We start from the raw sequence: 26,466 nt of genomic DNA on the forward strand, positions 1-26,466 counted from the left end.
ATTCACAGAAAGGAGATGAGGTTAACAATTCTAGGTGTAAGTTAGCTGATGATGATGATGATTGTTTCAACACCATTGCGCTACATTTACTTAACTTCAAGAGCCAGCATGTACATTGTATTTGCTTGCAAAATCAAACCCCCCAAATAAAACAAATGAAACTGTTTTATGTATGTTTTGCTTGTTGATATTCTTTTTACATTGAATTCAGAGATCCTCTGCTCTCGTCCAATTAGGACTGGCTGATCCAGACGCACCACATTGAGATGATGACCAGGGCGTAGCAGGAGATGAGCAGCAGATAGATGCGGAACAGCAGGAAGTCCAGGACGTAGCCGACGTGGCACCACTGCTCCTGCAGCTCGCTCTCCTTCTGCAGAGAGGTGAGGTGGGCACGGAGGTCACCCAGGTACTGACAGATCTGTTGCAGTTCAGATGGGGCCGCTACAACTGGCAGGAGAACAAAAATGGGAGAGAGATGACGGTGTGATCTTAGTGAAAACAAATATGTTTACCTTGTGGAGGTTTACGCATCACCAAATGAAAAGGACAAATTGATTTAAAAAGTTACACCCAGTCATTTCCGCTCTATTTAAAAACAAACTTTTTTTTCCAGTGAAGAAGTAAAGAGATATGATTACACTTCATCTGATTAAAATACTGTTTGATAATGAAAAATGAAAAATAAACATTTCATTATTACATCAAATTATAAAACTGAACACCACTACTCACTACTGTAATACATAGTTAATTGTTAGTGTTAAGTGCTTTCATAGGACAAGCTACACATGTTAGCTTGCAAAGACATTCATTCAGTCAGTCATTTTAAACTAGCTGGCAATTAGCTACAGTGGATTAACAAAAAGCTGGAATAAGATGCTGTAAGGCGGAGGTTGCTTTGAAGTGCACATTCTCATGCATGTTATATCTGACACAGACTTTGTTTACCTCTATACCTGTAATATTTGAAATCCAGGGCACTGATCAGCTCTGGCGTGTGATGGCACAGTTGTGTTACTGGGTCTGTTAAGTACTGTACCTCCGTTGTTGGTTGGGTGCTGGTCCGATGTCTGCTCGTCGGCTGGTTGGACCGAGCTGCTATTCGGGCTTTCAGGTGGTTTGTCCCTCTGCTGTACAGACGGTGGTTGGACGTCCTCCGGCCAGCGGTAGCATATGAGGTTGGCTATGTATTTGAGGACAACCAGCCTCACCCAGTTTGGAACCTCTTGATATTTCATGGAGCTGTGGTGGAGAACGTTGGTAATGATGACCGTCTCCAGGAGACTGATGACCATGAGGGCCAGACACACTGAGAAATAGATACCTACATGGAGGGACAGGTTGAAACACTGGAGGATACACATCAAAGAGGAAGTTTTTCAGACTTTTTCGACGTGTGTCTTTAACAACTTTAACAACAAAGCAACAAAGCACTAATGTTGGATTGCTGTGTTTCTGTTTTCAAAGAATTATCCACTTTTCTGCGACAGGCTGTGGTGCAGCATTATTATTGCACAACCAGTTTTTAGTTGTTCATAAAAAATATGAACAGCAGCCCTCCGAATATGTGGGTGTTGATGGATCTATACAGATTCTAATGAAGAAAAACTAAACTAAAGCTAAAAGACCCATGAATTGAAATATAGTATGTGTTGTATCTGAGTTCCTCTTTACTACAGAATACAAAAAATATGAACAATCACGTTTTAACATAAGAAAACATCGAAAATGTAAGTCAAATTGTTTTGTTTTTTGTAATTATAAACTATCAGTTAGCTGTTTGTGCTAAAGCAATGGGTGAAAATTTGAGGTTCCATTGTGTAATATTATTCTGACCACTAGAGGGCAGCGACAGTAAGGGGTGTTAAAACCAATAACCCAGGCTTTGAGCCTTCCGAATATGTCACTTCTGCATGTCATGACGACCTCTGACCTATGATGGGCGTGCCGTTTGCTGTGCTGGGCAGCAGGTCGTTCATGATGAGCAGGAAGACGGTGTAGCCCAGGATGAGGGTCATCTTGAAGGAGGCGCGGTCAACGCTGTGGGGGGGCAGGTAGAAAGACAGGATGTCGATGAGCATGAGGAAGGAGCTGGGAATGAGCAGGTTTACCACATAGAGGACTGGACGCCGCTTGATGACCACCTAGTGAACAAGAAAGGTACAGTATGTTTTGTTTAATAGATCGGTAGATCTAGATGTTTAGATGTTTTTATTTGACAGCTAGGAACTTAATTTATCGGTATAGGGTTATATTGCCATATTTTTTAAAGCTGATCATGCAAACTTGAAAATCTGGACATCATTGAAATATCTGTCTCTTAAGCTTCTAAAAGCTGCACTATGTTCAAAAGCAACTCGTGAACTATGTTTGTCTGCCATCTAGTGCTGTACAGGTAGCACACAATAGTTAGAGCTATATCTCTGCTTCCTGTGTTCAAAGAGCATGAAAGATAAGAGAGTAAAATAAACCTGTGATATACAGACAGACAGCTGTAGAAAGAGCTGAAACTTGCTTTAAAGCTCCAGAAAGGAGTAGCAGTTTCATGAGAGACATATGTATGTTGTCACATTGTTTTATTCATCATTTTATACTTTATTCATGATAAAAATATTGACTACAGACATTTTTTAATTTTTAATTTGACATTTTGGTAAATGTAGTCAATCATTGTTTTTACTTGTCATACAACACTCATGTCTGCACGATACAAAGGTTTCCCACTGAAAACTATTTCCCTCACCCAGAAGGTGATGATATCCCACTCGTCGATCCCAAACTGGAGGATGGATGTCTCTCCCAGTATGTCCACCAGTTCCCACTCTCCACTGGCTTCCAGGTAACGCTTTGAGTTTCCAGACATCTCTTCAAAGGTCAGAGCTGGACTGACCCTCACATCCCTGACTGTGAAACAGAAAAAAAGAGAAGGAACACAAGCATAATTACCTGTTGTATTGTGTGTGAATGAATGTAGCCTATGATTTTAATGCGTTTCTGTGTGTGAGCCTTCTCTTACTGGTGTGCATGTAGGAGCCAAATGTAAATGTGCAATTCTGCACATCAAAAGGAAAACTGAAAATCTCCAGGTTGCAGGCTGAGACGAGCCGCAGCATCCTGTCCCAGCGGATGTGACCCGTGTGGTTGACATAGACATAAGGACAAGCTTGAGAGACGTCATCATCCACACTGGGAGGGTTGGAGGAGGAGGAGGAGGAGGAGGAAGAGTCAGAGGAGTCAGTATGAAAGACAGAAAGTGACAGAAAAACCTTGATGTATTCAAATGAGAATGCGTGTTAAGTATAAGTAATTACCTCTATCAGGGCCATAAACACTGCGTGAAAAAGGACTGAAAAAGCTTAATTGCACTTACAACTCATACACGATAATGTCTGGAGACCAGAGCCACTTCACGGGGAGAGAAATCCTGGTGACGCCGTCACACTCATCAGGCTCCCAGACCAGGAACTCATGATGCCAGTACTGCAGTGCAATAAACCAAAACAACACACCATTAAATGTCCAACGTAAGGGTAAAAATGTCAGTTCAATACTTGTTCCTGCTGTAGCAACACATACAATAAAATAAACGGCACATGAGCAGAATACATAACACTGTTTTTTTTTCTATGGTGCTCACCAGTCTCAGCCATAGGAAGGTAGTGAGGATCTGGGTCTTCTCATTCTGAAATCACAGTAAACAACAGGTAGACCTGAAGTGATGAAGGTAAGAGACAAATCCAAATTGCAATGGTATTGAAACCACTTTATTTTTCATGTATATATTCTCTATTTTTCCTCTAGAGCATTTATTTGACAAACTCACCACCCCCAGGACGGCGTACAGGGTGAAGGAGATGTTGGCTATGGTGGGATTGCTGAGATTCACTGCAGGCCTGAAGGGCTGCAGGTCAAACACAGCCTGCATGGACTCATGAGTTGGACCACTGTGGCCTTCTTTACAAGTCAGTTTACTGTAACATAGGGATGCTGATGAGAGATAAAGGGCAGAGGATGTATAAAAAAATACAGACAGCTTCTTTAATTACACATGAACAGCACTTTTAAACTCTCCCATAATTACTTTTTTACAGCCACTGTGACACAGGGCAGGAATGAGCTTTGAATTAAACTGGAAGCCAAAGAACCTGATAACACAGAGTAATGTTATGATACAGATAATATATGATATAAGGACATTCCTATTGGAAAGTAGATCACACAGGTCACAAATTAAATCTTTGAGCACTTGTTCCTTTATACAATGTTGCATGATTTGCTACCAGGCCAGCATTATTTAAAGTTAAATACTATCTACCTGTCCAAAAACAGACAAAACAACATCATTAAAGTGTAAAGATCACTTAAACCCTGAAACAGGATAAACCACCGCACTCATTGTTATTAAAATGGTAGCAGTGCTGATCCCTATTTGTGCAAGGAGAAAGATCAGTTGTGTAGTTGCAGAGGTAAACATGCTCCCGTTTAATAAGTAACACACACATGACTCCAAACAACACAGAAGTAAACAAAAGTAGGCCTTTACCTGACAGTAAGAGTAATCCTGAGATGATGCTGATACTCTGATGCTGAGCTGGACTCATGCTGGAACTTTCTCATGGACCAAATGTCCCCAACCTACTAAAGCAACAACTGCTGCCTGACTTCTGGCAGGCTACATTCACACACACTTGTTTTTGTAACATGAGGGGAGATTAATGATTACCATTAATCCTCAGGAGACCCCATAACCATAACCCATAACCACAAACACAACCACCACATGCCTAACACCGACCCATAACCTAGATTGCGCCGAACCCAAAATTCAAACTGTGACAAAACCTAGAGCAAAAACAAAAAGAAGAACCTGGTTTTTCAACCCAAATGTTAGATTAGTCAACGTAAGCTAACTGTGTAAACAAACCTAGTAATACAAGTGCTCACCCATATATACAACACAAATGAACACTCACAACACGGGTATCAAAAATTAGAATATATCAATTTAATATCCCAATTGTTTTTAGAAATTATGAATATACTGTTTCCTTTCACTACAGAGTTCATGTAGAAAAATAGGCTTTGATACTTTAAAACTTTTTCATCCTTGTGGATTACAGGAAGACTAGTGAGCGTTTCTTCAATACTAATAGGGATCCAGATAGGAAATAAAAAATATTTTGCCAATAAATTAATCTCTTTTTTTTTAGGACCTTAAGTGTAATGAAGAGATAAAAATAAATGGAGATGCACAACACATAATTATGTGCACGCATCATTAACAGACACAGGATGACATCGAACCTGTTTTTCCACACCTTTGGTAACCACTCATCCATTTTATTTTTGAACACCTTCACCTCTGGGACTTATGATCTGTTCCATTCTCGGTAGCTGTGTTCTCTGCTGTTTATGGCTTTTGGTATTTCTTGAAAGTGTATTTTAAATAAAAGAAAAGGTAAATGAAACGTTTTACCATTTACTTGTAGAAATTAAAACACATCTTTGAGCCATAACCCCATTCCTAATGACTGTACAAGCAGAGTTCATTAATATAAAAACAAAAATTCAAGAATTTTCATAACTATTACATTTTTCCTTCTGAGGCTAGTTGAGCATGCACATGAAAACGGGTGGGTGGAAACCCATGTTGACTAAAAACTTACATTCACTGAGCAAGATGAAGATGTGAAGCAGTTACACTGGAAAAATGTAGAAAGTGCAAAGTCTAAATACAGTCTCCAAGATTATTATGAAGTGTGAATGAACAGTTAAGCTCAGTTTACTGTTCTTACATGTTATTCAGATGTGTGGTGAACAACATGATGACGGTAACATGCACCACCTTTAGTAGAAGAAGTATATTGGGATGGTGATTATACCTGTAGCAGGTGGGGGAATGGAGACTTTGATGCTGGTCTTTTTGGTGTGAAGCAAACAAGAACAGCAAGATATTCTAACACCAGGACGCTGAGCCTTTGAGGCACTGAACCGTGCTGGCTGGAGCTGAAGTGGATATTAGTTATATACACCGTCTCCAACAGGCTGCACACCATAAGAGCGAGACCGATTAAGAACAGGTCATCTGCAGTAAACAAACAAAGAAAAAGGATGTATTTCATTCAGGCTTTGTGTCATTATTGATTTACTAATCATGACATTTGGTCAAGAGGAAACACCAGTCTAAATACAAAAGAAATAGTCGGTAAAGTCTGCCTATGATATCTCTCTGATCTTAACTGCACTACCAGTTTGCATCCATCATGTAATTTAGTGCCTACCTGTGGCGGTAGCTGGTTATTGGCTCTTTAGGCTATTTAGAGGGCCAGTCATTGTATCTCTTGTTTCTGTCAGTTTTCTTGGTTGTGACCGTACCCATTTGACAAAGGCTGAAATTCATCAGTGAAGTTAAGGTACATCTTATCTTATTATTTGGCTGTCCATTCACATGCATTGAAGAAAATACAGGGAAGTGTAGAGCTCAGCTTTCACCGAAGTTCTTGCAAAGCTGTCCTTCATTTATCTTATAATACTGCAACTGCACACAATACTGTATGCCTGCTCCAACGTGCTATGCATTAGAAAAGTAGTTACAGTCTTTGCCCTTGAAGTGTTCTGAGGAAGCTGTTGGAAGTGAATGAGACAAATACACTGTGACATCACAGGCACTGCCTTATATCATGGGTATCACTAATGATAGGCGTTCCATCCCCAGTGACTGGCAGCAGGTCATTCATATTGAGCAGGAAGACTGTGTACCCCAGGATGAGGTATGATCCAAAGGTCAGAGAGCAGTTATGAACATCAAAGGGGAAAGTGTAGATCTCTAATTGGCAGGAACTGACAACTCTGATCAAGAACATGACCTGTGCTGTGTAAGTAGAGTAGACATGGGGACCTTTTGCATTATGTTCCAAGTCGATGCTGGACAAGAAAAAAAAAAGACACAGATGATGTTCCACTGATATGACACCAAATATTTCTAATTGGATACAGTTTGCTGCTGACAGCATTTTTAATGGTTTGCAATTGTAAAAAAGTATAGGTTCATAGACTATTGAGCCTCATGTTTAACTCAACAACTCTGAGATCTGGATATCTGGGACGCAAAGCATTTTCCGAGGGACAGAGACTCTTTTAGTTCCACATTTCTTCTCATCCCAGCTCAGTCCTGCTATATCCCACTCCTAAAAATGTAAGTGAATGAAGGCTCCAGTGGTAATTTATAAAATTCTCAGCAGCATATGTCCATACAGTATAATTAGCGGTTTTTCAGTTTCCATGTTAACTATTACTTTAAATTGTGTGTTTCCATGTATGCAAATCAGTTTTAATCAAATTATCTCGATAATTAAAAAAAAATCTTCTATTTGCGTTATTGTTAGTATTTGGCAATACTGCTTTTGAGATGTTACTGCAAATCGTCCATTGGTTGTTTAAGGGGTGGGAGCCGCAAATTAGGGACATTGCTGTTGAGTAGAGTTTGTCAGCCCTCTGGGCAGCCTAACAGCCCAAAGCAGTCACCTGCCTGACCTGTTTGTGCTGCCCTATATCCAGGGATGGAAAGTAACGAGTTACATTTACTCAAGTTACTGTAATTAAGTAGCTTTTTTTGTGTACTTGTACTTTTTTGAGTAATTTTTAAAATCAGTACTTTTACTTTTACTTGAGTACATATTGTTGGAAGAAATGTACTTAGTTACATTTTAAATAGCTTAAGTTACAAAGTAAAAAATATATAACTCTGTGTGGGTTGTCAAAAGTAGCTACGCTGCTTCCGCCTCTCTCTCTCTCTCTCTGTCCCTTCACAGACGCACACAGCAGCAGCAGGTACACACCTCTCCCCCCTCACCGCTACGTGAGTTTGTGCATAACAGGGCTCGTCGCTATATGTTGTTGTCTTAATATTAGCCATTAGCCACAGCTAGCGGTTAAAAGCTGACGTTAATGATTAAAGACAACGTTATCAGGCATGTCCATCTATTCGGCTACGTTTATGGTGACCGTGCCAGACACACCGGGGCTGAAGGCCGGACCGGCAGTCCGTTGAGTTAAATGTAGGAGCCCAGCATGGCCATGCTCAAAGGAACAGACAAGCAGCCCACTGCTTCAGAGCAGTTACAGTAAAGAGGCAAGAGAGAGAGAACCTACAGTAACCCCCCCCCCCCCCCCCCCCCCCCCTCCTCCTCCTCCTCCTTGAGAGCAGACAGGAAAGACAGTTAAAAAAAACAGGTGTGTGTGAGTGAAAGAGGGAGAGAGAGATTTTTCTTTTCTTTTTTTATCCGTATTGAAAATGGTATTGAGTATTGAATATTTTCCTTAATATCGATATTGAGTTGAAAATGTTAGTATCATGATCATGATCGTGACAACCTTAGTGCCAGTAACTGTAACTGTCCATCTGACTGGCTCTGGACAACTGCAGTGTCAGAAGGTCAGAATCAAGTTGGTGCCACAGGAGCTAAAAGATGATGGAGACCAGTGTATCGATGGAGAAGGGGCAAATTTGGAACACAGAGACATGCACGGAGAATGTTAGGCCAATCTCTGGCCATTATAGCCCCCCCCCCCCCCCCAAAAAAAAAAAAAAAAAGTAACTAAGTAACTTTTACTCTGAGTAAATTTTAAATGAACTACTTTTTACTTTTACTTGAGTAGATTTTTACACCAGTACTTTTACTTTTACTTGAGTAAAATTTCATCAAGGTAACTGTACTTTTACTTGAGTAGATTTTTTTGGTACTCTTTCCACCCCTGCCTATATCTTGTGCTCCTCACTCTACCCTGAATTCATTAGCATGACATGATCTGTAAGCTGTGCTGACGATGACTGTTTAACCACAACTTAAATCTGAATTTTTTGAGAGGTTCTTCCAATTGTGTATGTTAAGACATCAAATGAATGTAGGCTACTCTTGTATCTTTAGAGCCTCTTTCACAGTTCTTCAGTAAGTGGACTTACGGTTTTTCAGAGGCACATCTTTTTTTTTTAAATACTAAATTTGAAATATGTTCCCAGAACGGCAGTTCAACTAATATTAATATGACTATTTAATATAACTGTTTATGACTTCTGAGTCCGTGTCCCTTATTTTTTATTACATAAAATACAGTATTGGACTCAATTTTCTTATCCACTTAGGAAAAACAGAACAATGTGAATTACAGACAGTGTTATTGTAGTTTCAGAATATTTTCAGATAATAGGCATTATTGTAGTACCAATGGTTTGTTACATAAATATTTGTTGCTTAGACAGACGAGGAGCAGGAGTTTCCTGGTACAAAAGGTGGAAGCAGCTATCTGGCTGCAGGGTTGTGGTATCCTAAATTTACAAGAACTTTGTGCCACATTTCCCATGTGTGTGGAGATGAAATAGAATGCAATGAATGCATAAAGTCATCATTTTAAAGGAAAATAAAAAACACGTTGATAAAAACTTTGTGATATAAATCAACCACTTTGGATTGTTTGGGACAAGGAGGATAGGAAAATGCAGAAATATGAAACAAAAAAAACAAGAAAAACAAATTAAGAGGCACATTCGTATGACAGCAGGAACATCCTGCATGATGGTACCTGTGTGCAGTGCCATTTTACAGCGCATGGTGCAGTGGTTAGCACTTGTGCCTCTATGCATGCAAGAAAGTTTTGATATTCCTGGGCAAGGCACTTTTCTGTTTGGAACAAATTGCTCATTGGTGTGAATCTAAGTGTGTGAGGTTGTTCATCTCTGCATGCCACCCCAGAAATAGGCGACTTATTATACCCTGTCCTTGCTCTGTGTCAGCTGGGATTGGCTCCAGCTCCCCTGCTACCCTGCATATAAACATGGATGGATGGATGGAAGAAAGAATGGCACAAAAATAGCAGCCTAGCACGTTTTATTTTCTACACAGTTTAATTAGGTTGATAGTGGTCTATGTTCATTATCAAAGACTTATTGCAAGTTGTTTCCTACAAGTATGACAGCAACATTTGTTTTATGTCACGTTCAGATATGAGATGAGTCAAGTCTAGGTTAAGATAAAAACATGGGGCTTAACTCTATCACTAAAACCACTGCAAAATAGAGTGGATAAGGCCATTTGACCTGAGAGTGTTGGCAATGATAGATGTTGATTAAATAATAGGTTGACAATAATCAGGTCTCTTGTGGTAATTATTTCTCCTGTTCTATCTGCTAAAAAACACTTCATTGTGTGGTTCCATTGTAAGTCATGGCTGACAATATCCAGAGAGGCACTCACAAAGTTACAGTCAAACCACTGTGATCCTTAATGTGGATAATGCATCATGAGAAGCCAGACAAAGTGTTGTCTGAAATCTCTGAAAGTACTAAATAATAATATTTAAAAACATGTTTTAAACAAGAAAAACAAACAAAAGTCACATCCTGTCGAACATTTACAAATTCTCCAGGTTATTGTTCAAGATCCAAATAGATACGATGGTGATGAAGCTGACAGAGATGAAGATAAGGTACAAGCCGAACAGCAGGCGGTCAATGACCATCCCGATCATTTGCCATTCCTGTGAGGTTTTCGTCCCCTGGCAGTGTTCATCAATCTGGTGGCGGATAGCCATGAGATCTCTGCTCAGTTTCCTGAGTTCCTCCAAGGCCAGCTCTGGAGGAGCTTTGTCCTGAGGTGTGTCAACAGAAATCGTCTGCAGTTCCCTTGAGGAGATGTTGCCTCCATTCACTGTGTTTTCTGTCAGAAATCAAGATGACAGTTTTAAAATATATGATTAAGTATAAGTTGAATGAAGCACATTGTCAAACAAACAACAACCATTAAGAACAACACAATAGACTGTTCTTAAGGTGCATTCCTGGGGTGCGTTGGCTTTATTCCGATTCAGGGGCTAAAATGATACAATTGTTGCATTTTTATTTTAGGTAGCAGCCCAAAGCTGTAAACAAATGCCATGTGTGAACCAAGTGTTCTCTCATAGGTCAGAAATCGTATCCAGAAGGGGAGGGGTTTACCTGGAAAAATCGAATACCATGGAATAAAGTTCTCAATGGGCCTGAAAATTAAAACCCGATCAGGCCTGAAACCGCGGTTGAAACCCGTAATCGACACAATCCCAGTCATTTGAACCATGGGACGTCAGCAGTGTGTCATGTGTTTTATCGGTTGCTTAGTAGATTACAGTCTCATTGCCAGCCCCCCGCTTCAGGGCTTGAATGAAGCAATCTCGGCCCCCTTGTTTCATCCCGCATCTGAGCACGATTTCTGTGTACACATATAACCAAACAAACTGATCTTTGGGGTTAAACGCTGTTTAACCCTGTTTTGGAACAACTGCTCCAAACGAGCCAGGTCGGAATACACCCTAAGTATATACAAGCTCAATGATAAAAATATACCTGTAGAAAGTGGGCGAAGGCAGACTGTGACTCGGTTGCTCTTGTTTTGTGGGGGGAGAAAAACAACAATGGCTAGGTAGCGTAATACAAGAACGCTGAGCCAGTGAGGAACTGCATTGTAGTGGCTGGAGCTGAACAGGATGTTAGTGATGAACACAGTCTCCAACAGGCTGCCCACCATCAGAGCGAGACTGACTGAGAATAGGGAATCTGCAGGAAACAACAAATGGGATGGTTGAGAAATAATAATAATAATAATAATAATAATACATTTTATTTGGAGGCGCCTTTCAAGTCACCCAAGGTCACCTTACAAAAAAGGAGTGGAAGCATAAAAGATCATAGTAGCAATAAAAACATGAGGAGGTATTTTTAATTCAGCCTTTTTTTTCATCTTGAATTTACTTGAATAATAGGGGTCACTCACTCATGAGAGGTGTTTGGTCCCCAGTGACTGGCAGCAGGTCGTTCATGATGAGCAGGAACACGGTGTAGCCCAGAATGAGGGTCATCTTGAAGGTGGATCGGTCCACACTTGCAGGTGGCAGCATGAAGCTGAAGAGGTCCAATGTCATGAGGAAGCAGCTGGGGATCAGCAGGTTCACCACATAGAGGATTGGTCGGCGTCTCAAAATGAACTAAGGATGAAACACAAGCAGAGAGCTTGAAGGTTTAAGCCAGATGAATATTACCATTAATGACTGAAATCTTTGTTGTCTTGAGATCCAGTCGCTGTCTCTTTTTTATTACCATTTACATGCTTCCACTGACAGATAAAACCTTTATTCTGTTTACTAAACAACCACAACTGAACTTAGAACTTATTAATTTAACTTTAAATGTTTTTTTTCTCATTGTGTTGTTTGTTAGTGATATTTTTATTTGGCTGTCTCTGTTTTCCAGTGTTAAAAAACTTTGAGACGGTACTAGCTGCTTCATTGAGACTGTCTAATTCTTCTACATACAAAAACTTCAGAAGAATGATATCAAAGATTAGTGGCACAAACAAAACTAAGTTTTACACAGATTCTTTGCGATATAACAGATTCAAAGGAGACATATTATGCCCCTTTTCCACAAATCAAAATAGTTCCCAGCTGTCTTAAAGCAGATATCAGCTTCACGGCCGTTTCGGCTAATGCTGCGTTCAAGGCAGGCTTTTGAAACCGTAAGTTACAGCTTCAAGTCACAACTACGACTTGGTAGCGTTCCAGGTAACCCGTAGCTCGTGTTTTTACCATCCTGTTGTCTGTGAAAGTTCCCTATAACGGCCACTCGTAACTTCCGACCCGTGAACTCGTACCAGATCGAACTGGTATGACTTCACAGGAAGGAAAAACACAAAGTACGAGTTTCTTTGAACGCACCATGAGTTAGCAGCCCCCGCCCTTGTCAGGCATCAATTGGTCCTCGTGCTACGTCACCACATTCACGTGCATCCCTTGGCTGCACACACAGCCCTTCATGCCGTTCTCTCTCCTCATTGGATAACACTTGTATCCCACAAGGAAAATTTTCTCCTCGGGTTACAGCAGAGCAGAGTGACGGAGAGACTCGTGTTTAGGCTGAAATACTTCATGTAAGTGATTGCTGACGGAAAATAGGACTATTTAGGACTTATATTAACAAAAACATTCCACTGATATCTGCTTTAAAGACATGTCTGTGACAAGCTTCGGTCAAAATACCCCAAGGATCAAACATCACAGCTCTCTTTTCATCCACTTAAAATATAACTGTTCAGAATGGCTGGTTTCAGTGTCTGTCCCCTTAATGCAAATGAACCACTGCTTGCCCCGCCCCGCCCCTTCTACCGGTACTCGCAGGTAGGGATGGTATTATGCAAATTTGAAAAATAATGACATCATTGTCAGACAACCTGGGGAACAGCTCGTAAAACCACATGGATTTCAACCTAGGGAGCCTGCAAATTACAGATTTTCTTTTCAATTGTTAAGCCAAACACCCAAATATATGTCAAAGAGGAGTGCTAATATGATTCAGTTTACTGTAAAACTGTTAAAAATAAAATTGCTCACATAGAATACGATCTCAGAGTAGGATCCATCAATTATCTCCAGAGTAGATGGCGCTACATTTATATCTGCAAGCTCCCACTCCCCTTTTGTCTCCAGAACTGCTCTGGACTCCATCAGGATTCCCTCAGCAGTGTCCCCTTGAAACATCATTATGTCACTAGCTAAAAAAAATAAAATCAGTTAATAAAAATCAGCAATCACCAATGACTGACCGTACAACTTTTCATATTCAACATTCATACTGTTTACCAAGGTAAACAAAATAACCACTCCCCAAATATACCAATAAATGTGAAAAAAATACATCTTGTGTTGTTTCATGGGCAGACTTACCCAGGTGTAGGTGTGGTCCAAAGCTGAGAGAGCAGTTCTGTATATCAAAGGGGAAAGTGTAGATTTCTAATCGACAGGAACTGACCACTCTGAGTGGTTTATCATCAAAAACACGACCTGTGTTGTATAGGTAGACATCGGGACTGTTGGGAGACTTGTCCTCATCCATGCTGTAAAAAAAAATACAATAATAAACATTTAAAGTGTGCATAGATCATTTCAGAGGATACTGAAGATATTCCACTCGCATGGCTCTAGAGTTTAGTTTTTGTGTGCTGTGTTTGCATCTTTTTAACTCACAATTCAGCAATGTGGATATCAGGGACCCAAAGCTTCTCCCGAGGGATAGAGACTCTTTTAGTTCCACATTCCTTCTCATCCCAGCTCAGTCCCGCTATATCCCACTCCTACATTGAAGATAAATATTCAGTTTAAGCTACATGGACAAATATGAAGATGGTAACACAGCCAGGTTGAAAGCAGGGCAAGTTGAAAGGCCATGGGTAGATGGATTTTGGCCTCATTTGAATTGACCTTAGGAGGATTTGTCTGCCATCCATTTGCCCTCTCTATGGCCTCGTTACTATTAACTCATTGAGTGCCGCGCTCCTTAACAAAGTTTTAGTCAAGTGTACCGGCAATTTAGACCATTTTTGACTTTTTATGTAGAGCCATAGTGTATTCTATATTATTGCCACCAACACATACTGTAGCTCAATTGAAAGGTTTAACTTAATGCTTCAAATGACCACAAACCGTTTGTTTCTACGTGCCTCCGTTCCTGAGAAAACTCAAGCTAAACATGGCTGGGTTTCACCAAAATCCCTCCTTTTTTTCTAGAAAAGGAGATAGAGCGTCTTTTATGAAAGGTGCGCTGTTTGTGTCTGTCGCTCTTCTGACACTCGCATTTCTGGATCAAAGGGCTCGTATAAGATAAATATATACAACACTGGTTGTTCTATTCACAAATCCACCAGCGGGGGCGGGGGGGGCGCCACTAAACAACAATAACACAGACGCACCGTGCCATGTCACAGCCACTCGCCGCGGAGCGTGAGGGTCTGTCGGCCACCGCGGCTCGCGAACAACGGTCCCGCCGGTGGTCGCGGTCCTGCTGTGGTACGGGTCGGTGGTACCGGTCTGCTTTGGCCCAGAGACCATCAGATTTTACCGCGGGAGGACTTTGGGGAGGACACGGTGTTGCTCGAGGTGAAGACCGGGCGGGACTGTCGGCTGAGAGCTTCCTGGTTCAGCTCCGAGCTGCTGCAGCAGCGCGGGTGAGAGCAGAGCAGCTGCGGAGCAGCTGCGCTGCATCTGCATGCAGAACTCCGTTTGCAGAAGCCGAGTTATGATAAAAACTTCCAGATCATGAGCTGTCATGTGACTTTGATCGTCATCTATTTCAGTTCTCCTCGTCGTAGAGTCCCCAAATTTACATATAATGTGTATTAAAGTGTCTATTTTCATAATATAAAAAAAAAGCAAAAAACGAAAAATCTCCATTTTGGCACTCAACGCATGGGAACGAAAAACGAGAAATTACGTGGTTGGCACTCAATGAGTTAACATGGATCTTAAGTGATTCGATCACAAGCGATCACCTAGAAGAACGTCTGTTGACACTTTAAAATTCATCTCCACATGTGTCTTGATTGACCACTTGTGATTGGATTTGAGTTCCTCACCTCACATGCAAATTAACAGGTATGTGATGTTCTTAGGCAAACAATAAACAAGTCTGTTCTCAATGTGCTTGTGTGTGAATGAGAGATAGAGAGCGAGAACAACTTGGAGAGTGAGTGTAGGAGTCGAATTTAAAGGAGCTTGAGGCAAGATCAAGGAATAAAACTCATTAGCGATATAACGGCCGTAGCGGCCGTCAGGGTTACTGCAGCCATCAGCCAAGCTGGTGTGGGAGCGCGCATCAACTCGACACAGCAGTGCAGCTGATGATGTGACAGTGACACTGTGGCTGAATTGGAAACGGCAAACTATACCAGTATTTTCCATTAATCAGCCGCCACAGTTTCGTTTGGGTCCGCCGCAGCAGTCTCTCACAGAAAACCTCACAGAACAGCTTTCACTATCTCTCATCTCTGCCAGTCAGCCCCTACCTGCTGTCTCTCTCACGACACACACACACACACACGTCGCGCTTGGCCGTTAATAAACAGTAAATGCGCCATGCCGTGCTCATTGTACAGTGCTCAATTTACCGCGACACCCGGAGGTTGACCGCCCAGGCATCTGGTCAGCACACCGGCCGCCGCCTCTGTGAGCCGCTGGTGCCGCTTGGCTGCTCTAGTTGCTCTGCACTACTCCGAACACGTCGGAGAATTTCCTTACAGGCGTTGTTTGAATAAACTGACCACGGATGAATCAATCGGCTCATTGTAAAACTATTTATTTATTTATTGAAGTAGCCTAAATATGGTGATTTTTGTACGTACAGAGCCCCAAGGCTGCGCTGCTCACACACACCTGAAGCTTCACTTTTCATTCAAATGAACTAATGCGACTGCCACTGTTAGATTTCATCAATGAGACCAGCATTTATCTCCTAAAAACAATTCAACCAGCCGGCAGAAAACCTCTAAAAACCTGTGGGTAAGTTACTCGGCTCGTTTTCTTCCCTGGGAGGAGAACAGAGGCTGCCCGGCCGATGAGCTCAGCTCCCCGGCTGCAGCCTCTGTGACGAGCCGCTGCTGCCGCTCGTGTGTGGCTCTGCACTCCTCCGAAAAATGTCGGAGCAACGTTATTTGGATAAACTGACAACAGATTGGGAATCTAAACTGTCACTTTCTCGCATGAAAAAATATAAAAATTTAAGAAAGTGACGTTATTTCTCTACTCGCCGCTCACATAACTGTTCAGGCTGCAAGACATCCGCCGACCGCCGCTGGTCGCAAGCGGTGGAAAGCCAAAGCTGTCGAGGACGCGCATGCAGCGTCATTTGACGTCACATCCGCGGACAGCACGGGAAATTCGGACCCAGAATTGCAGCGCATTATGCAGCACACAGCCTGTTCAAGGCAACAGAGAGATACACGAGTGGGCTCATTCTTTTTGGTTTTGAACGCTTCATCGCCCATTAGCAGTAAAAAACTTAAAACGCATGTGCATTTCTTCACAAATCTTGCCTCATGAACCTTTAAGCACTATTTATGTATTATATATATACTGTATATGAAATAGTCAGTATCGTTGGTTTATTATGAAACTGTCGGATGGCACAGTGGTGCACAAGTTAGCACCTTTGGCTCTCAGCAAGAAGGTTTTGGGTTTGATGGATGGATGAAACTGTGGTGGGACAAATTAGATTGCGGCAAAAGACATCAGTAGAGTAGGCAGGCCTTCAATGTGGCCAGGATGTATTTGTGTAACCCTAAGCCTAACCCTGCAAAAGGAACATGGACAAATGGTCGTCTCCAAATGTTATAATGTGGTCCAGCTAAATTGGATCTGAAATAAGTCCTAAATGCAAGTGCATTCACACCTGATCCTTTATAGAATGTGAAACAAAGTTTCCTATTCAGCTACATTTCTTTATCTTTATCATTTTCAGGAAGAAACTCTATAGAATTATAACCATAAGAATGTTCTAAAAACACTGGAAGTACTCTGAAACTTACCAGGATTTGCCATAGGAATGTAGTCAAGGACTGGGCTTTTTCATTCTATGGATGAAACATATTTATGATTATTAATTATGACTACAATTTGTTACAGTGTACAGTGTAGATGTTTGTGTGGCTCATGGACTCACCACTCCTAAAATTCCCGCCACAGTAATATCGACTGTGACGTTCAGTGTATCTGAAAACCTTTTTACAGGTCGCAGTAGTTTTCTAGGAAATAATTCCCTCTCAAGGGCAGCAAACAGGGCTTCAGGAGTCGGACTGGTGCAGTTCAATGCCACAACAAAACCTGAATTCAAAATGAGAAGAGGACAGACCAAAATTATTATAAGTATTAAAGGTCCCATATTATGAAAAACACGTTTTTTCTGGTCTCTCTCTCTATATAAACTGGTCCTCCCTGAGCCTACCAACTCCTACAATGAGGAAATCAGATTATTCCTGCATCAACTCTGCAGCCCACCCACTGGTAAAACTGAGCTAAAACAGGCTGTTCAGACTCAGCTCCTGTGGTGACGTAAGGCCGGCCCCTCTGCGCGAGAACACTCCCACCACGTCTGTTCCTAACTAGAGCACTGGAAAAGAGAGTAACGACACCACCATTGACTCCCGTGGTAAGGGTTTTGCGCCCCGAGTGGTAGGATATGGGTATTGCAAAAGCGCCCAGAAAACTCATTCACTCCAATGTATGTGTGTTGCCCACTTGCTTGTAAATTTATGAAAACTGCCATGTTTTTGTTTTTAGGTGTCTTGGTCATATGAAATTATACTTATAATTTGTTTATTACAAAATGTAGATTGAAACATTAAAGCAGAAGTGAGTGATATATTTGTGTTAATATAAGTCTTAAATAGTTATATCTTCCGACAGCAATCACTAACATAGAGTGTTTGGACTGAAACACGGGTCTCTCAGTCCCTCTGCTCTGCTCTGAGCCGAAGAGAAAACATTTATCGTATCCTACAGTTTTTATCCAATGAGGAGAGAGAACGGCATGCAGGGCTGTGTGTGCAGCCAAGGAACGCCGTGAATGTGGTGACGTAGCGACGAGGACTGTTATGGTGCGTTCAAGGAAACTCGTATTTTTCCGACCGTGAAGTGGTACCAGTTCGATCTGGTACGAGTTCACCGGTCGGAAGTTACGAGTGGCCGTTATAGTGACTTTCACCGGTAAAACAGGTCGGAAAAACACGAGTGGGTTGCCTGGAACGCTACAAAATCGTAAGTTGTGACTTGAAGCTGTAATTTACGATTTCAAAAGCCTGCCTGGAACGCAGCATTAGCGAAAACGACCGGATCACTCACTTCTGCTTTAATGTAGACAACTGTTACTCGCCTATGTGTTAATGTTTATCTGTAAACGGTCCTCAATGATGCTATTAACGTGGGTGATCTATAAATTATTGAAAATACCACACTTGCTCATTCACCAACAATGCAGAGATGTCAGTTCTTGGGCGCTTTTGCAATACCATATTCCGCCATCAGGAGACGCTTCCATTGAACCAATGCGTGTCGTTACTCTCTTTTCCAGTGCTCTATTCCTAACCACGTCTGCTCTGTTCCTAGTATGGCTGCAGTGCACAGCAGGAAACTCCTGAGCTAAGTTGATGAAATACCGACCAATTTTAAGTCATTAAGTGGTAATGTTTTTTGCCGTGTACAGTAACCATGTTACTTAACAAAATAAAATTTATTGTAGACTGATCGGTTCATTGTAAAACATTTATTTATTTACGTAAATGTGATTTCAGTATATAGCCCAGCTCCTCCTCACTTTTCATTCAAACAAACTAATGCCACTGCCACAGTTGTTAAATTTCATCAATGAGACCAACATTAATCTCCTAAAAAGAATTTAACCAGCCAGCTGTAAACCTCTAAAAGCATGCGGATACGTTACTTGACTCGTTTTCTCCTCCGGGAGGAGGACAGATGTCCGTCCCGGCAGATCAGGTCAGTAGAGCGGCTGCTGCCGCTGCCACGGCCCCCGGTCGGGGCTCGCACAGACTCTGCACTTCTCCCAAACAGACATAGGAGCAAACTGACCACAGACTCTGGATTAAACTTTCTTGCATGAAAAAATATTAAAACTGTGACGTGTTAACAGTGCTAAAGCCAGAATTAAAACAGGTTTTAGCAGCTTCTATGGCTGTCGGTTTGCCGCGAAACGGGGACAGCCGATGCTAATTTCGGTTACCCCGTCTATGAGGTTTCACATTATACGTTAGCATGAAACTAGCAGACTTTATGCTTAGTTGTGATACTGGCTGTGTGTTTTGAACGTTGTTTCAAGCCTAGTTTGGGACTATTGGGAGCTACATGAACCTCAAGACCGCACTGGTGGTGACGTCAAGAGCTGTCGCCACTCTGTTATATCAATCGCTCTGGCCATAGTGATACATCCACCCATAAACATTAGCCAATGCTACCGTTAGCCACATCCTGTCCCTGAGGCAGAATTTTTCCTACTATGGCCACGCCAAGACCTGCCTTACTAGGCCTCTGATTGGCTGAGAGGGTTGTGTAAAGGCTGTGACGGCTGTGATAGGCGGAGCTCATTAACATTTAAAGGTGCAGGCACAGAAACAGCTTGTTCTCAGTAGAGCTCATTTAAGCGACTTTTAGACAGCTGACATTCAGGACCACGGATCAGTTTGGGGCAATACATTTCAAATACAGTGTAGTTGGACATCTGACAGCTGTGTGAAATTGATTAAAAAGAGTATAATATGGGACCTTTAATTATTATAAGGACCCTATTGTATTTCTAGGAATTCTTCTTCTTCTTCTTCTTCTTCTTCTTCTTCTTCTTCTTCTTCTTCTTCTTCTTCTTCTTCTTCAGAGGAAGTGGAAGTCATACTTCCCATGGCTGACAAATCACCAAACTTTGCACAAAGGTCCAGTCCCATGCCAGATTCACTCAATTCCAAGGACATGTTCCCCACCCTTCTGGGGGGGGAATGTAAAGCCGCATTATGTAGTAACACCGCATTATGTAATAATGTAATAAATCTTCAAGTCATTATGTAATAACGCCGCATTTTATAATAATCTGCCACATTTTGTAATAAAAATCTTGAACGCAATATGTAATAAACTTTGCCGCATTTTGTAATAAGTTGTTACATTTTGCGTCACTTATTACAAATTGCGGGTGTTGCACTTTTTTATGAAGAAAATGTAATAATTTGGTGCATTATGTAATAAACCACCAACACCCGCCAATGTGTGGCACAACAGCCTGTATGAATATCTACATGGAATGGACCATGGACTCCCAATTAGGGATGCACATTTAGAATTTTCTTTCTGACCGATAACCGACGCCCATTAACCGAATAAACCGATGAGATTAACGCTTGCGGGGGCGATCGCTTTTTTTTTTTTTTTTTTGCCGTTTAACATACACGTGCTCTGCAACAGCTGATTGCCACATCCACTGAGCTCTGTCTCAGCTGATCGCACTCATATGGAGGTTAGATCATCCAATGTTTAACTGTGTTTATACTAAGTGCAGCCAAACACCAGGCTGAAGAGAGAGGAACAGCCGCAGGTGAACCATTGAATTTTTTTTTTTTGCGCAGCACTGTTATTACAGGTGATGCACATAACTGTATGTCTATGTAGGCTACATTTGTTGTCTGATCTTCCTTCATGGGGACTGCACAGCACATAGGCTACTGTCAGTCCTCCTGTATAACTTTTTGCTGGGAAATATGACTGAAGGCACATGGAAGTCTGCATGTGTTGACACGCCCCCATGAGTTGACGATATATAGCTAATTAAATAAATAAATAAATAACCGGTCAAAGTTCTTGTTATCAGTTAAACGGTGCATCCCTACTCCCAATTGATTTGATTGTTCCTCTTGTTCCTGCCTGTGGAATTGTGTGTGAATCGGTATGTGTGAGTGTGGAGCGCAAGGGGCATCGTTGGTTGACGCACATATACTTTGGTGTTGTTATGTTTGATGCCCTGCTCTCCTTGTGCTGCAGGTGAGAAAATGAGAATGAAAGCAGTGCACAACCTATTATAATGAATAAAGTTATATTTGATTTAGTTTTGACCATCCTATGGCTTCAGAAATGAATTCATATATGATTCATGCTGGCAGTGTTGCTCTGATGGTCCTAATATTTTTTTTCTTCTAATTAAGACATCCATTTTGGTGGTTTATTACATAATGCACCAAATTATTACATTTTCTTCATAAGAAAGTGCAACACCCGCAATTTGTAATAAGTGACGCAAAATGTAACAACTTATTACAATTACAATATTGCGTTCAAGATTTGTATTACAAAATGTGGCAGATTATTACAAAATGCGGCGTTATTACATAATGACGTGAAATTTTATTACATTATTACATAATGCGGCATTATTACATAATGCGGCTTTACGGGGCACAATAAACGTTTAAATCTAAAAGATTCCTACCAAACCAACGGTACATGCTACAGTTTTGAAACTTCATCACAATTTAGCCCCAATACTGCTAAAACTTTTGTCCACTTAAACTCATTACAAATTATGAACTCCATCACTCTGTTTTTTTCAAAAACTGTAAAACTTTTAAAATGTATCTCCTCCCACAATTTTTGCTCAATTGTCACCAAACTTGCTAGAGAGCATCTTCAGACTGTCCTCAACAAAACTTGTTTCTCTGATTTTTGATTTATCAAAAATTGAGCCTACAGTGCATGGAAACGTTTGACTGTAAACAGTACTGTAAACATATACCATCTAATTCTTGCTAAATACATTTTCAATCTTCCTGAAAAAATTTGAGAATATTTTGGAGTCATGGTTGATGAAGTTTGGCAAATATCAGAATTTTATCTCAAAAACTGAATTTTCTAGAACATTTTGAATTCTGCTCTTATGGGAACAACTGCAGTCAATCTAAGAGTGGCATTTTTAAACATCAGATTTTCTCTTGTGAAGCAAAACACTTATCATTAAAATCAAATCACCAACATTCCCATGCTGTCAAGATTATGTATTATCAGATTTTTGTTTAGTTAACAGAATTTCTGACATTTTTGAAATCTGCCATGACAACTGCTGCCTGGCTTTGACTTGAGTCTTTTTGAGAAGACACACACCAGGTCTCACTCTCACACTGCGTTTACACGTGCCCGGCTATTTTCATAAACGGACATTTTCACCCTCTCCGTTTATAAAAAACACTGCGTGCACACCAGTCCGTTTTCAGAAAACGTTTCGTTTACACTAACCCGTGTATATATGCCGTCAAAAGCATGCCAAACCTGTAGGTGGCAGTGTAGCGAGAAGCTCAAGCCGACGTCAGCCAATCAGAATCCCGCACATGATCCCGCATAGCAACCTGATAGCAACAGCAACAACAACAACGTCACTTGCCCTCCTTGTGTGTAAAGTTTTAATATTTTTTCATGCGAGAAAGTAACTGTTTAGATGCCAAATATACGGCCAGTTAATCCAAATGACGGCTGTTTATAAGTTTGCTCCGATATTTCTCGGAGAGTTGAAGCTTTTTTTTTTTCGGAGAAGTGAAGCTCCACCTGTGGAGCAACGACCGGGACATCACAGAGACAGTGCCCGCTCTGCAATGCTGCTCGGTCGGCCAGCCTCTGTCGTCCTCCCGGGGTACAAAACGATGGATAAATAACTTACCCGCAGGTTTTTAGAGGTTTACCACCGGCTGGTTAAATTATTTTTAGGAGATAAATGTTGGTCTCATTGATGAAATCTAACTCATTGAGTGCCGCGCTCCTTTCCAAAGTTTTAGTCAAGTGTACCGGCAATTTAGACCATTTTTGACTTTTTATGTAGAGCCACAGTGTATTCTATATTATTGCCACCAACACATACTGTGGCTCAATTGAAAGGTTTACCTTAATGCTTCAAGTGGCCACAAACCGTTTGTTTCTACGTGCCTCTGTTCCTGAGAAAAGTCAAGCTAAACATGGCTGGGTTTCACCAAAATCCCTCCTTTTTTTCTAGAAAAGGAGATAGAGCGTCTTTTATGAAAGGTGCTCTGTTTGTGTCTGTCGCTCTTCTCACACTCGCATTTATGGATCAAAGGGCTCGTATAAGATAAATATATACAACAGTTGTTGTTCTATTCACAAAACCACCATCGGGGGCGGGGGGGGCGCCACTAAACAACAATAACACAGACGCACCGTGCCGTGTCACAGCTTCTCCCCGCGGAGCGTGAGGGTCAGTCGGCCACCGTGGCTCGGGAAGACCGGTCCCGCCGGTGGTCGCGGTCCTTCTGTGGTTCGGGTCGGTGATGCCGGTCTGCTTTGGTCCAGAGACCATCAGATTTTACCGCGGGAGGACTTTGGGGAGGACACGGTGTTGCTCCAGCTGAAGACCGGGCGGACTGTCGGCTGAGAGCTTCCTGGTTCAACTCCGAGCAGCTCGAGCAGCTGGAGCAGCAGCGCGGGTGAGAGCAGAGCAGCTGCGCTGCATCTGCATGCAGAACTCGTTTGCAGAAGCCGAGTTATGATAAAAACTTCCAGATCATGAGCTGTCATGTGACTTTGATCGTCATCTATTTCAGTTCTCCTCGTCGTAGAGTCCCCAAATTTACATATAATGTGTATTAAAGTGTCTATTTTCATAATTTAAAAAAAAAGCAAAAAACGTAAAATTACGTTTTCGGCACTCAACGCATGGGAACGAAAAACGAGAAATTACGTGGTTGGCACTCAATGAGCTAACAATTGTGGCAGTAGCAGTTTGTTTGAATGAAAAGTTAAGCTTCATGTGTGTTAACTGTTACTGGACAGAAGAGCAGCCCAGCCTCGGGACTCTGTACAGAAATCACCCCATTTAACGTTACATCAATAAAAAAATGTTTTACAATGAACACATCAGTCTGCATTAAATTTTATCATTATCATTATTTATTTATTTTATTAAGTTATGTAATATGGTTACGGTTAGACATCAGGGTCTGACGTCGGCTACCCAAATCTCTGTTTTTCTCCGTTTACATGCAAACATGAAAACGGAGTTTTCCAAAATCTCCACCCTGGCCGGAGTTTTTTAAAAGCATCGTTTTCAGGGGCGTTTTCTCCGTTTGCGTGTAAACGGAGGATGCAAATGATGGTTAATGTCTCCGTTTTTAAAAATAACCGGGTACATATAAACGGGGCATCAGACAATTAGCTCAGTGAGTTAGGAGCTGGTTCTTGGTGTCAGTGGATGTGGGTTCAAGATGATAACACATCAAAATATCAGATGGTCTTTGTGAAACAAATGTATAGAATAGAATAGAATCTTACTGACTTTTCTTTTTACAGTGGTGTCAAATCTTCCTGCACGACAGTGAATGGCTTACTCAATTTGTGAAGCTACTGTGGAACTGCCACTTGCCAATTACCTCAGTGCGATAGACAATGGTCTTTGGTTCTAGAAGTTGTGGGTTCAATCCTCAATTGATAGCTTTCATGTGACGTCACGGCCCGTATGGAACGCCCCCCTGGCGGTCAAAACAATCCACTTCCCCGCTGTCCGCGGATTAGGACAAGGCAGAAAAACACACACTGCTCCCTGCTGCTTCAAAAATACCGGTGTTATGGCCCAACTGGTGTCTGATTTAACTGGTTACCGTACCGAACAACAGCTGTGCTGCACTTCCGTCCGCAGATTTGTCACAAATTCACAAATAAAGCCGCAGTTCACATGTTACTGCAGCCAATATGCGTCTGTGAGTGAACCTGTTCAGGCAATCTACAGACAGTCAGCGCCACACTTCTCTCACTCTGCACAACACTGCACACTATGACAAAGCCTGTCATGTTAAAGTTACGAACTAATGGAAAACACTCTGAAAATACGCTAAACAACACCGGTCATCGTCCTCGCCGCGCCGCGGTCGGTCCCGACCCCCGTTACCGTGTCGCTGCCGCCGCGGGCGGTGCTGTTGCCGGTGTCCGGTGGCGGGCGGTCCCGCCGGGTTACCATCGCCGCCGCCGCCGGTCCCGCTGCTATCGGACCGCCGTCATCGTTGCCGTCCTCCCCCCCGGTGCAAAGCTCCGGGCGGAAGGGGGGGGGGGGGGGGGGGGAGCTGGTCACCGTGCAGCCCAGCTAAGGGCTCTGGTTTGTGGGTGAGAGGAGCAGGGAGCCTGGGCTCAGTGGGCTGGAGCTCAGACTGTGGAGCTCAGCGGAGCTGCGGTACCAGGACGGTGTTCCCACACAGGAAAGTTACAGGTACATTTCTACCACTTCAATGAGTCCAGAAACATTATTTTAAGATCAAAAAACTACAAAAATGGGGCTTTTAATCAGACACCAGTTGAACCATAACACCGGAAATATTGGTTGCAAGCAGTGGAGGATGATGATTCTCCACCAGGTAGGAATGTAAACATCGCCCAACTGGAGCTTCGGCAGGGAACTGGTCATCTTAAACAGCTCGTATACAGCAGCTGGTGTTGAATATGGGTCACAAGTGCCCAAAACTTCAAAGTTGTTTTTATATCTTTCTTTCTCGGCTGCTGGCAGATGATTTAAGTCATTACTCGGTTGTTTGTCCATAGAAAGTCCATTGCGGGGCCACTTTGGAATGTTGCTTTTTGACCGGGCCCTGGGACGTGACGTCAGTGAAAGCTATCAATAGGCCTATTTCACAAGATTCTGAAGTGACATCATACAGGGTAAATCTCCATCCGGTCCGGTCAGCTGCGGCTAGAGCGACTGACAGAGTGGCGACACTTGTCATTCAAACAAACTAATACGACCGCCACAGAAGATTTCATCAATGAAACTAACATTAATCTCCTAAAAAAAGTTTAACCAGTCAGCGGTAAACCTCTAAAAACCTGTGGATAACGTTACCTGGATGTAGCTACGAGCATCTGCCTACTAGCCCCCGGTCGCTGCTCCCTTTGCATTTCTCCCAAAACAAGCACATTTCCTAACAGGCAATATCTGGATAAACTGACAACAGGCTGCGGATTGCAAATTGAACATTATATGATCAACTGTCCTGTCTTCCTATTCTCCTGTTTGTTGCTCAGAATTTGCCTAAATTTGCCAAAAGATATCCCGGACCTGACCCATCGCTGCGCAGCAGC

General features: G+C 42.0%; 1 protein-coding gene across 1 annotated transcript; it reads right to left on the reverse strand.

Annotated features, from left to right (window-relative positions):
• Positions 1-232: 232 nt before the first annotated feature.
• On the reverse strand, positions 233-26,452 carry LOC310984809 (uncharacterized protein; the record flags this gene model as incomplete). The annotated part of the gene is made up of 18 exons (XM_083970128.1): positions 233-450; positions 1,043-1,327; positions 1,937-2,147; positions 2,747-2,907; positions 3,020-3,189; positions 3,374-3,483; positions 3,641-3,685; positions 3,827-3,990; positions 4,093-4,148; positions 10,415-10,715; positions 11,378-11,587; positions 11,805-12,015; positions 13,417-13,577; positions 13,750-13,919; positions 14,050-14,156; positions 17,382-17,426; positions 17,516-17,676; positions 26,449-26,452. The coding sequence occupies 18 exons, from the start codon at positions 26,450-26,452 to the stop codon at positions 233-235; spliced, it is 2,790 nt and encodes a 929-aa protein (XP_083826254.1).
• Between the last annotated feature and the right edge of the window lie 14 nt (positions 26,453-26,466).

The sequence above is a fragment of the Trachurus trachurus genome (assembly GCF_905171665.1).
Source record: "Trachurus trachurus genome assembly, chromosome: 4".
NCBI lineage: Eukaryota > Metazoa > Chordata > Actinopteri > Carangiformes > Carangidae > Trachurus > Trachurus trachurus.